Below are 11,658 nucleotides of genomic sequence, written 5' to 3' on the forward strand. Positions count from 1 at the left end.
ATGTTAAGCTTGATTGTTTTTTTTGTACTCTTGTGTAAAAGGATAGACTCAGTTTACTGTTTTTTTGGTAAGTACATTTTCAGTTTTGTAGCAATCTGCATGTATATAATTGCAACTATTGTAGCTATATGAGATACACTATAGGTTTGGCCATTGTTTAGATATAGAATCTTTATATTCATTGCATTCGATATTATTTTATTTGTTGAAATTGAATTGATTATTAGTAACAATTCGCAGTCATAACATGACAGTAGATTCTTATTTTATTGGACGATTGTGGGTCACATGCTGTTAAAATAACTGCACTATAGCATGTTATATACAATGGAGTACTGCAATTCTGCGGTGGAAATCCAATATCACTGCCAATTTGCTTGGCTTTGGCATATAAACAATAATTATTCATAAATTATTTTATATTGTATATTTTATAAACAGATTAACTGATGATGTCTTTGATGGGATACAATTCAAAACGGAAGAACACTCCACCACCTGTTCAATCTGTCGAGATTTATCATAGCAACTGCTTTGATATTACGACCAGTAAAGGCCGCGTACAAATCAGAAACCAGCAACTAACAGAAATATCATTGATTCCGAATACAAGTCAATCCGGGATCGGCAAAGGTCTTCTGCGAAACCGCAAACCAGGTGAAGAAACGTTGGCTGCTTCATCAGGAGATCAATTCAGCACTTGGCGTTCTCCTGCTACGAAAACAAAGACAGATAAAACATACCGGATTGACGATACGTCACCTAAAATGAGTAAACAATCAAAAGATACACCTCGTTCAAGATCACTAACGCCTAATCATTATTCAACGAGTAAACCCAAGAAGCCTTCCATGAGGCGGTCGGCTACTTTCTCTGGCAAGATTAAAAAATCAGCCAAAAACGAAAACAATGTTGAATACTATCATGATAAAATAAAAGAGACGCCGTCCAGTACAAAACATGCAGACAAATGTTACGTAATAGGTTTTGTGTTTTTCATCATTCTAGCATTGTTATTCTTATCCATGTTATTTACCGATAGTGTCCCACCCTACGACCACAATGAAGTACGGATAAACATTACAGGGTTTAAAAAATACTTAAAGCAGAATTTCTTCCATCAAAAATATACAATTAAATTTATTCAGGAAGCGTTGAAAGATGAGTTAACTGGTGAGAAACATGAACGCCCTCTTGTGTTGTCGTTTCATGGTGGACCGGGCGTTGGTAAGACGTTCCTAGCAGAAGCTGCCGCCAACCATCTGTTTACGAAAGGGTTAGACAGTCCTTGCGTTCATAGCTTTATTACAAGTCTTCATATCACAGGCAGAGGAGACCAGATCAATCGTGATATTATTGATTGGTTCATTCAGGAAACTAGTCCAAGATGCCCTCTTGAGTTTTTTATAGTTGATAACGCGGACATTCTTACTCCTCAACTTGTTGATTATTTGTTACAAAAAATACAGAAATCATTATCCGATTCAAGCGTTGTTAAATCTACTATACTTATACTAACTAGCATGATGGGAAAAGAACACATTTTACGACGAGACTGTACGGACGAAATCTGCTATTTACACACTACTAAAATTATAAGGAAAGAATTACAATCATCGAAAGATAAAGGAGATCCTGATGATGTCATCACAGATTTTGAAAATCTTGATAAAAGTTTTAATTTCCCCGAATCAAGTAAAATTTTAGCATTCTTTCCGTTAAAACAAGAACATGTTAAGTTGTGTGCATATAGCGTCTTGCAACAGCACTTGCCGAATGATAAGATTACGGATGAAATAGTTGAAAAGATTACCGCAGAAATTACTTTTCATTATGAGAATGGAATTGCTTATTCAATATCCGGATGTAAACAGGTTGCTGAGAAGGCCATTTTGCATATATAAAGTTTTTTTGTTTGTTTTTAAAAAGTTTATGAAGTTCACTTGCTTTTTCACAAACTAAACGGTACTCTCTGAAATCAGAAATTCTTCTAAAACTAGAATTATCTTAATGTACAAAAGATCCCAAATCATTGAATTGGAAATTGCAAACAGAAATTGTTGTTGGGGGAGTTGATTGCATTCATCAAAACTGAATTGTCAAAATGACTCCTGTTGGCTCGGATACGATAAATCATGAAACACAATTGTACAATTTATTCATCTGTTTATTTTCATTAAAAACAAGATTACTTGCTATTATAGATTTCTTTTTCAATAAAACATTTAATCACACTATAAATTTCATTGCATTATATTTTTATCTGCATTTTGATGTAAGTTGGAGAAATAAAAGATTATTTTGTAACAAATTAAAATGTGTTTTTTCTTTGATTGAAAATTATCTTGTCTATCTTTAATTGCACATAAATGTTAGAATAATAATAATATAATAAGGGGTCATTGATACAGTGTACTAATACTATCTATTAGTACCCTAATGACTGGTATACAACCACCCCCCCCCCCTCCCACTCAAAATAGAATAAGGGTCACACTATACTCATCAGTTATTTAATCTTAATCTATACAGTTGTCCAATGTTCATAATTTTAAAATTCTGATTGATTAACTAAATCATAATATATCGCATGATTGAATACGAATCCTACCGCGCAAAAAAAAATAATAACATATTTTTCCCTTACAATTCTACGATCATTTTCTCAATGATTAGCTTTTAAAGCGGTTTCTAAATACTTGTTCTAAGCCAGCTAATTTTTCATACAACTCGTTTGCCTCATCCACATCAAAATCAATCTAAACAGAAGAAAAAAATAGAAAAACAAATGTAAAATGTTGTGATTTCCTGACACATTTCCCCATTCTAGACAATTTTCAGTGGTATATATTGTTAAACAAGGCCTTCTAATTTATTATTAGATAATCCGGATAATGTTTCTATTTTTATTTCAGTGCTTGGGATGTTATACTGTATAGCTCTTGCATAGAATATTATGCAAGCACTACAGAAAGTACTTACCCCAGCCCTCTGTCCCCTCCCCAGCTATCCACCATACCCTCCCCAAGCTCTCTGCACCCCTCCCCACCTCTCTGTCCTCCTACCCACCTCCGTCCCCAGCTCTCTGTCCCCCTCCTCACCCCCATATAGCCTATAGTACATAGTACTATACGTACCATCTCTGCATGTGTGTATCTCTTTCCTAAAACATTACAATGGCTAATATACTTCCTATCTTGAGCCACAGCAGCTGGGTCTTGTTGAAACAACCACACCTACAAAGATGAACACATCTTACAATAAAAATCACACAGACTTTTTATTTAAATAAGCAAGAAAAAGTCTTTCTCATAAATATCCACTGCACTTTTTTATTTTTTTATAGAAGGGAGACTTGAAAGTGGTGCGGTCGCAAGAGCAAGAATCCCTTGGAAGGTGGGGTTTCATTTCATTTATTTTGTCTCCATAAAAATACAATATAAAAAAACATGGACAAAGAACAAGAACATCACACAAAAACCAGGCAGAAACAAGATTCCTACAAAGCGAACTTAATCACTATCTAGTAAGTCTCCTATTGCACTGATTGGATAAAAAACATTTTAGATATAATTTGTATAAACATTAAAAATGCATATAAATACTATATCAAAATAAATTAAAATATATTACATGGTGGCATGGCAAGGGGTCGCGTCGTACATCATTAACAGCCCTAACATTAATATTTTTGTAAGCCAATATTCATGAAACCTACCAACGCCTCAGCACTGTTGTAAGGACTCAATGTAATTCTAGGTACAAACAGTCTCATCTGCAAGATAATGAAAAACAGTTCAGCTTCATATTTGTTTTTTTTTATCTAAATAATTTCATAATTATTATGAGTCTGGATATTGTTTAATGGTGAAATGTAATAAATCAGAACTCATCAGTTTTAACAAATGACTTTTAAATGGCCATATTCATTCCATAAATGTTTTGCGAAAATCTGAGGTTTTGTGAGAGCTTACCGAACACATAACAGGAGTGATAGCACGCCATAACCATTTTGGTAAAATAGAATTTGTAATGTTTGTGATGGAGAGACCAGGGCAAGTAATGTGGCTGTACACTCCATGGCTATTCCATTCATTGTTGATGGCTAGGCTTAGTAAGTCTATTGCATACTTAGATGAACTGTATGGTTCGGAACTAAAAACAAAAAATACATTTTTGTCATATTAGCATTATGTTCAAATCATCTAAATAAATATTGTGTACTTTTACTAAATACATTACTAACAAATTTGGAAATAAAATGACTTATTTTCACAAAAGCTTACTACACCTCCTCAATACATGTAATGCAAAAACACTACACTATCAAACTAGTTTGACAAAAAAAAATGTGATGTGCCCAAATATGGTAGTGATATACTCAAATATAGTAGTGATATGACATCATCATATCTATAATGGGCACATATCACATTTTTTGTCACATAATATTTTATAGTGTTCACATAAAGTAAATAAATACCCTTGTTCATGTTGAACATCATTAATGTTAAAATGTGACCTGCGTGCGTTACTGGAAGACGTCCAAATGATGTGCGTCTTAGAGTTGACTAACAAATCCTTTAAGGCAAGCACCTACGTCAAAAAATAACAAAATTTTACTATCTTGTCATTCTATCTGATATTCTCATCTCAACTGTTTGTTTTTATTGTTTCTCTGTACACACACATAACATTTACAATGAAAGAACAAAATTAAACTAGTAAAAAAAAAGTGTGCAGAAGGAGGCCAACATAAGTTTAGAGACAAACTTTAAGTCATAGCCACCATATTAAAATAAAAAAAAACTGTGATTTATTTCAGCATCTAAGAAACTCAAATCAAATTCTAGTACTTTTGTAGGCATTTGTGTGTTTTCAGTCAAAGTGTGTGGTTGGGATACAGTATACTGTATCTACTACAAATAATTACATTTATCAAAAGTTAAAACGAGGCAGGGGCGGATCTAAAGGCCCCTAAATTTTGTAAAATGTAATGCAAAGGATAGAACATCCAATTAAGGTCAGCCATTCATTTCCCCATTTTTAGGCCCTGTGCCCTGTCCTCCCCCTCCCCCCCTATTTCAAAATCCTTGATCCTCCACTGACAGGACACCCTATTCTTACAGATCAAAGTACCCACCTATTTGCATAGGGCCTACAGTATAGACTTGTAGCTTACCAATACAAAATGTCCAAATATGTTAGTTGTAAAGATTGCTTTCAGACCATCATCTGTGCTGTGGTCTTCCACACTAAGTAATCCTTCACCAGTGCTAAACATTTCAATCACTCGTCTCCTAAAGATATTGTGTAAAAAAAAAAGGTATTCCAATATTTATTTGTGCATTGTATACATCCATGAAAAGTATCTTAATTTTACTGTCATTGTGTTATATAAATTATATGGAATTATATATCAGTTTTACCACCGCAATCTAACAACAGGACACTGAGCTCGCCTTGCCAAGATAGGAACTCGTAACAGTCCTTTGATCTTTTGTCTGGCTGCGACACATACCAACAGTACTGTACTACAGTATGTACATGTTCTATATGGTGACAGATTAACCTATTGATCTCCGGAGCTCAGCATCCTGTTGACTTGGTTTTACGATGTAATTCAATTTATTAGTTTTTTTTTTCAGAAATGAAAAGCTTACACTGAAAAAAGTCCTTTTAGAAAGCCCTTCCAGTTGATAGTGGACACTGGCATGATGCCAGCATTCAGATACAGGTAATTCAAACATTTATATCTGAAATATAATAAATAAAATATTATTTAAAATTTACTACAGTAATCACCGTCAACGTTGTCTACGGACAAGGCACAAAAAGGAGGATAAGTATAGGTGGGGACGGGATTTTTTTTTTTTCTACAAAAGGGTGAACAATTGTCATGAGGAATGTATCATCACTTTAATTACTATATTACTAATAGCTTGGAAAGGGCACTTTTAGCAAAAATGGTGTTCAAAACCTTGAATGAGGTTAGGAGTTTATGGAGGGGGGAATTGGGATGGGCAGATTCTCAAGGGAAAGATGGTTTTCAAGGGATTGTCTTGTGATTGTGATACATATAAACCAGTACCTTTGTTTAATTTCCTCAGCAGCTTTGTAGACAGATTTCAGGTCACTTGTGTCCACTGATTGGACATCAATTGTACACTTGCTGCCATGTTTGGCTATTAATTCACTTCTAGCCACTTGTGCCCTTGCAAGGTTTCTACAGGCTAGACATATCGTTAAAGATGGCTCAATTTCTAGCAAACGATCAGCCACACTAAAACCAACCCCACTGCAAAAGTAAACAATAATTTATAAATGTTAGTAATCATTTTATCCTATAATCTTTCAATTTGCGTTAAAATTTAAAGAAAAATGCACTTATTCTATTTGTAAATATACATTATATACCATTAGCATGATTTGTCGGAAAGGCATTGCATTGTAGCGTGTATTAAATATTTACACAATAGAAAACTGATAAGAAATAATCGTACCATTGCAATCACACCATGCCATGTGTGCATACAGTCTAGTACAGTGGGTTCGTTTGGCCTTGATGTGATGCAACTTATCATGATCTCGGTGGGGTGTTGAGGGGAGGGGGATGGATTGGGGTTGGGGGTGTGGAGGAGGCATGACAATGCCTATTATCCTGTCTGAAAACACCACATCAAATTTTCACGGATAAGAAAAAACACATTAACCGGTACCTAGCGAACATGCATTACTTGGCCTCAAATCAGATGTATAGCATGCCAAACAAATCATAATCCATGCTTGGTTGGGCTAGCCCATGGGCCTAGAAGTTTTTATCTATAATTACATGCATGCACACAGTTGAAATAAACCGTTTTTACTTACGAATTTGCTCCAGTTATTAGCACGACCTTCTGCATTGTATTAGCATATTTAGATAATGTTCTGACAAATTGACATTGATAAAAATGTGACCGATCAAAAGTTGAACATCAAATTATTTTTAATGTTTACTTTATTCTCATATAATTATAGAGGGCGTAATATCCAAATGACAAGCAAGTTCTTAACTGATGACAAAAACAGTCACCATCTGTTTTTACGATGTTTATACAGTAATTGCACAAAATTCAGGACAAAGTATTTTTGTTATTAAACAAATTTATTTGATGGAAATGTCATAAAATACTGTACATATTTTATAATAATTATAATATTACAAACTGTCCTTAAACAAATAAAAAATAAAGGATATTATTATAGGAAATAAAATAGCTTTCATTTACTAAATAATAAAAATCTGTATCTCTTTATTATTATTTTATTAAGTAAAAAAATTAAAAGCATAGTCCAGCTTTAAGAATATGGTTAAAATGTCCTTTTTCAAATAAAAAGTAATGTCCAATAAATTCATATAATTTGTATTATTTCTTTAAATTATGATTTTATAAAAATTATGTTATAGTTATTAGTATTAAATAATTTAAATTTATAGCACCAAAAAATATATATTGTATTCTCAAAAACCATTTTCATTTATTCCTGTTTGCCTTGAAATAATTTTTATTTAACCCTAATCAAGCAATTCTTGTTTACCCTGGACTGTCCTTGTTTTGAGAGCCTCTCAAAACAAGGACAGTACAAAGGTACAATAAAATATACAGGTATAAAAAATTAACAGGGACAGGAAAAATAGAAAGTTAACTGTAGGAACCATTTTAGGCATATCTAGCATTTCAATTTTTATGACAACTTTAAAACCACTGTTCGAGATAAACAAATTACCATGCTACAATTGCCATGGTTTCATGCATTCTTCAGATCATAGAGATATTATATAATATCTTTATGTTCAGATCAATATTTATCCAAAATAATTTGTACAGGTAGACCTCACTCACTCACCCTCACAGAAGTGAGGGTAGACCTCACTTCTCCAAAAACTCAAGTGTAGAGTGTAGAGTGAAATTATTGCCAAGGATGACCATAAGCAAATTCATTCACTACCCTTCTTAAAGGTGGCAATCCTGTTCACAAGATGCTCTACATAAACAAAATCTTATACAAGTCTTTAGGAGTGGAGTTGTAAATTGTCATTAGAAAAAATCCACAGGATGACAGGACTTGAACCCAGGATCCTTGGTAGCCAAGCATCACAACACATGCAGTCAACCAATACAAAATAATAATCATTATTATTTAAATTATTAACAAATCAAATGGCAGTACCACATCCTCATCATCAATCGTACGACAAAGTTTAATCTCAAATGCTGGAATGCTTCTTAAGTTACTTTGGTGGTTTTATTTTTTATTTTGTAAGTTATTTTTAAATAGACGTTCCAGGAGTTGATAAGTCGTAGTGTTGCCTGCTGGGATATATAACGAAAAACATGAGTTGGAAAAGTCCTAAAAGGGAACCAAAGAAATTAGGCACCTGAAAGAAAAAAAACAAACTAATGTTAGATTAATAAAGGTAGGTATACATCAAACGATTAAGGAGCAAATTATCCTACTGCATTTACTGCAGTAACTCCATTTTATTTACTCTTTAAACTGTTTAAGCAATTATTTATTTAGCAAATTTTGTTTTTGTAATCATACACACTGTTTATTGAATGACTGTCTAATAAACTTCAACATCAAAATAAACTAAAATCATACATTATTGCAGTAAGAATGAACTTACTGCAGTAGAATCATTGTTTACATATGTATGTATACAGTACCTGCAAATAAATGTCCATCACTAAATGTCCATAATAAAGCCACTGGACTGCAACCAGGAAGTTGGCAAGGCAAAGTGGGAATGCCATGCTTTCCGTACTTTTGGTTCGAATTACTTCTTTCTATAAGAAAACAAACAATAATAGCACAACAAAGCATATTTATATATTTTGTTACTTACTTGTACCATAATTATAGAATCCATTAATTAAATTGTCAGTCGTACTTCAACATGATAATTAAGAATATGCTTTGGGACCCATCATAATGTACAGTAAATCTTATTTTGGCAATTTAGCGGGCTATCCCTGGTACCATATATTAAAAGATTGTCCTTTTTGTTTTTTTCTTTTCATTATTCCTGTATGCTATCAATTTATAAATCAACTAGGTCTTATCTTAATTGCTTGGTGGGTCATTAAAGTCATTACAATTCAAGCTATTATGGTGCTTACATGTGAAGACAAGAAAAGTTTTTCCATTTATTCCTACATTTGATAGTGTTTTTTATTACTTCAAATACATAGACAAAATGAATGTTAAATGAATATTATGACAAATATTTAATTTTTTTTCCATTTCAACTTTATTTATATATATGTATATTTATTTTTTATATCTTTGTTGATTTTGTGTTTTTATTGTTTTTTGTATTTACTGTTTGTATTGTTTGAGGGTCCCTAATGATCAGCTGATGCTGGATGGACCACCCTCATAAAATATTGTTGAAATAAATAAATAAATTTATAGAGGGTAACCCTTCCAGCTGGACAAATTAATGCCAGTTGATATTCAGGAGCCCTCTTAAATTCCAATAAAAAACATACAAATGATAAATAACATTCTGATAGAAAACATTATTCATACAATCCAAAACTGAATACAGTTTAGTTTATATTAAACTTACAATAGAGGCTAATGGCGATCCGTAGGTGATGACACTGGTCGTGCAGCAAATCAGTCCAAGCCGATTAACGGCAGAGAAGTGATCCCTCACCATAAATTTGATATAAATAAGAACTGGAAACACCACACAGGATGCATAGAAAAACTTTTGGTGCACTACGCTCTGACAAGTAAATGAAATTGTGTTTTTAATTAGTTAGTTTGGACTTTTATTTATAATGGCATGTTTATTGATTTCAATGCGAGTTTATATGATCATTAGCTCATTGTACTGTTTGGTCATTAGGACGGTCAATACAACAGTCACTTCAAGTCAGTTTTCTCAATTTTTTATGCATTTTTAATGTTCTATCAGCAAGGACATTATGCTTCTTACCTTTTCCAAAGTATTAAGATAAAAAACCAGCACATAAAACCACTGAAATACGACTCCAATAATATTCACTCTAGTAACAGAAACGTCATGTTGCAGAAGACCATATTTTAACCAGAATATACAGCTGTAAAAAAAATAATGGGTAAAGCTCTGTCTACACTATCAAACTAGTTTGACAAAAAAAGTGTGATATGCCCAAGTATGGTAGTGATATGACATAATCATGTCCATATATGGGCACATTTTTTTGTCACATAAAGTTTGATCTGTGTAGACAGAGCTTTACACAACTTTTTGTAAGATTGTTGTAGACAGGTAATGAGACACAATATGAGTTGGAATTAGAAAAGCTATAATGCAGGATGTGTTGTTTCTTTATATTTACACATGTACACTGTGCTTAAGTGGTTCTTACTTAAGTCTCCATTGCATACTGGCTACTTAAGTATTGAATATAATTACACAAAAAAATGATCGTATTAGTTTGGACAGCTAACGTTGCTTTTACCTGACACTACAAGCAATGTACGGAAAAATCTCAATATTCTTTGTACTTCCTTGTCTTCTTATCTTTAAACATGTTGGTCTGAAATGAAATAAAAATTAATAAGGATAATAAATGATAACACAGTGAGCACATAACTTTATGTTGTGTTAATAATGGATAAATTATTTTATTATTAACAAACATTGTTCATACCCGAATCCCCCAAACGTCTATCATTATTCATAGTTTTGTTATATAGAAAGAAAGGAAAGGTTATATAAGCTATTTAGCTTTAGCAAGTTTAAAGCAAGTATAGACCATGATAAAAAAAACAATTTATAAAGGACTTACATTCCAGCCAGGAAAAATGCTATAGATGATACAGTTGCCGATAAACCAACAATGTGAACCCTATCCATTATGGTTTGTGTTCATTTCAAGTCCAAGTGCTAAATTGATGAGGCTAGTTGTCTGCTCTGGTTTCTGACTGATAACAAATCAACAAACAATGTCTATCAATTATTAGAAAAACAGATATCAACTAATTAATTTAAAAAGTTTTCCATTTGTTAGTGATTTTACTTTCAAGAGACTATTCTCATTACCTAACATGAAGTATTAAAACTAGAGAAAACTAGGCCAGGGCATACCATAGAGTGATTAATCCTTCCACATCTAGCAAAATAATGAATCCGGTCCCATCCCAGAGTGAGTGTAGTGACGTTTTGGCCCAGCAGGATAGGCCTAGCTAGCTTACCGAAAATTAGAGTACCTGTAACACAATTAAGCTTTCAATAGTCCGAGCTCATAAAAAGATATTTGCTCTATTCAATCTATAATGCGTTTACTTACGAAATTACATAAAACCATGGAAATTAAAATAAATTCAAAGCAAAGAAGGTGCACCTCGATTCAGAAAGTTGACGTGGTTTTGTATACAATGAAGGACGCCCTCGTCGTTACACAAAATCAGGTATGTCTAGCATACCAAATTTGACTTCGTACAAGTTTGAAAATTATTTTATAAACGCGTCTGATTTCGAGACTACGTTTGTAAATTCAACTAACTTAAAGGGGCCTCTGGAAGCTTGAAAAATACAGATCATTTTGTCCCACTATTACCATCTTAAAAAGTGGAGTATATATTTTTCCTTGTAATTCTCTCCTTGTTTCCCGT

At 32.9% G+C, this 11,658-nt stretch overlaps 3 protein-coding genes across 6 annotated transcripts; 1 reads left to right on the forward strand and 2 right to left on the reverse strand.

Moving 5' to 3' along the window:
* The first annotated feature begins 31 nt into the window (after nucleotides 1–31).
* On the forward strand, nucleotides 32–2,317 carry LOC144838854 (torsin-1A-like). Of its 2 annotated transcripts, none has more exons than XM_078694359.1 (2): nucleotides 32–67; nucleotides 442–2,317. In XM_078694359.1, the coding sequence occupies exon 2, from the start codon at nucleotides 450–452 to the stop codon at nucleotides 1,902–1,904; it is 1,455 nt and encodes a 484-aa protein (XP_078550485.1). In that variant the 5' UTR covers nucleotides 32–67; nucleotides 442–449; the 3' UTR covers nucleotides 1,905–2,317. The 2 variants fall into 2 exon arrangements, with proteins under 2 accessions (XP_078550485.1, XP_078550486.1); XM_078694360.1 differs by lacking the exon at nucleotides 32–67 and adding an exon at nucleotides 80–144.
* Nucleotides 2,318–2,494: 177 nt separating this feature from the next.
* On the reverse strand, nucleotides 2,495–6,999 carry LOC144838855 (3-keto-steroid reductase/17-beta-hydroxysteroid dehydrogenase 7-like). The gene is made up of 9 exons (XM_078694361.1): nucleotides 6,871–6,999; nucleotides 6,092–6,298; nucleotides 5,664–5,756; nucleotides 5,183–5,300; nucleotides 4,484–4,596; nucleotides 3,975–4,155; nucleotides 3,719–3,775; nucleotides 3,138–3,236; nucleotides 2,495–2,759 (listed from the first exon to the last, which is right to left on the reverse strand). Exons 1-9 carry the CDS (start codon nucleotides 6,903–6,905, stop codon nucleotides 2,673–2,675), a joined length of 990 nt encoding a protein of 329 aa, XP_078550487.1. The 5' UTR covers nucleotides 6,906–6,999; the 3' UTR covers nucleotides 2,495–2,672.
* A 156-nt stretch (nucleotides 7,000–7,155) lies between these two features.
* LOC144837500 (sugar transporter SWEET1-like) lies at nucleotides 7,156–11,423 on the reverse strand. Of its 3 annotated transcripts, none has more exons than XM_078692648.1 (7): nucleotides 11,334–11,423; nucleotides 10,833–10,968; nucleotides 10,503–10,580; nucleotides 9,995–10,118; nucleotides 9,620–9,781; nucleotides 8,715–8,834; nucleotides 7,156–8,422 (listed from the first exon to the last, which is right to left on the reverse strand). In XM_078692648.1, the coding sequence occupies exons 2-7, from the start codon at nucleotides 10,898–10,900 to the stop codon at nucleotides 8,315–8,317; spliced, it is 660 nt and encodes a 219-aa protein (XP_078548774.1). In that variant the 5' UTR covers nucleotides 10,901–10,968; nucleotides 11,334–11,423; the 3' UTR covers nucleotides 7,156–8,314. The 3 variants fall into 3 exon arrangements, with proteins under 3 accessions (XP_078548774.1, XP_078548772.1, XP_078548775.1); XM_078692646.1 differs by having other exon boundaries at nucleotides 11,342–11,420; XM_078692649.1 differs by having other exon boundaries at nucleotides 11,330–11,374.
* Nucleotides 11,424–11,658: the final 235 nt, after the last annotated feature.

This window comes from Antedon bifida, chromosome 3, assembly GCF_963402885.1.
Source record: "Antedon bifida chromosome 3, ecAntBifi1.1, whole genome shotgun sequence".
Taxonomy (NCBI): domain Eukaryota; kingdom Metazoa; phylum Echinodermata; class Crinoidea; order Comatulida; family Antedonidae; genus Antedon; species Antedon bifida.

Bases quoted from the DNA above. Each gene is read 5' to 3' on its own strand.
- LOC144838854 (XM_078694359.1), top strand. From the start codon at position 450: ATGATGTCTTTGATGGGATACAATTCAAAACGGAAGAACACTCCACCA.
- LOC144838855 (XM_078694361.1), bottom strand. From the start codon at position 6,905: ATGCAGAAGGTCGTGCTAATAACTGGAGCAAATTC. The intron at 3,237-3,718 runs GTAGGTTTCATG...TCATCTTTGTAG, and splicing joins ACAACAGTGCTGAGGCGTTG to GTGTGGTTGTTTCAACAAGA. The intron at 2,760-3,137 runs GTACGTATAGTA...TCTTCTGTTTAG, and splicing joins GATACACACATGCAGAGATG to ATTGATTTTGATGTGGATGA.
- LOC144837500 (XM_078692648.1), bottom strand. From the start codon at position 10,900: ATGGATAGGGTTCACATTGTTGGTTTATCGGCAACTGTATCATCTATA. The intron at 10,581-10,832 runs GTAAGTCCTTTA...ATTTCATTTCAG, and splicing joins GCATTTTTCCTGGCTGGAAT to ACCAACATGTTTAAAGATAA. The intron at 10,119-10,502 runs GTAAAAGCAACG...TTTTTTTTACAG, and splicing joins TACATTGCTTGTAGTGTCAG to CTGTATATTCTGGTTAAAAT.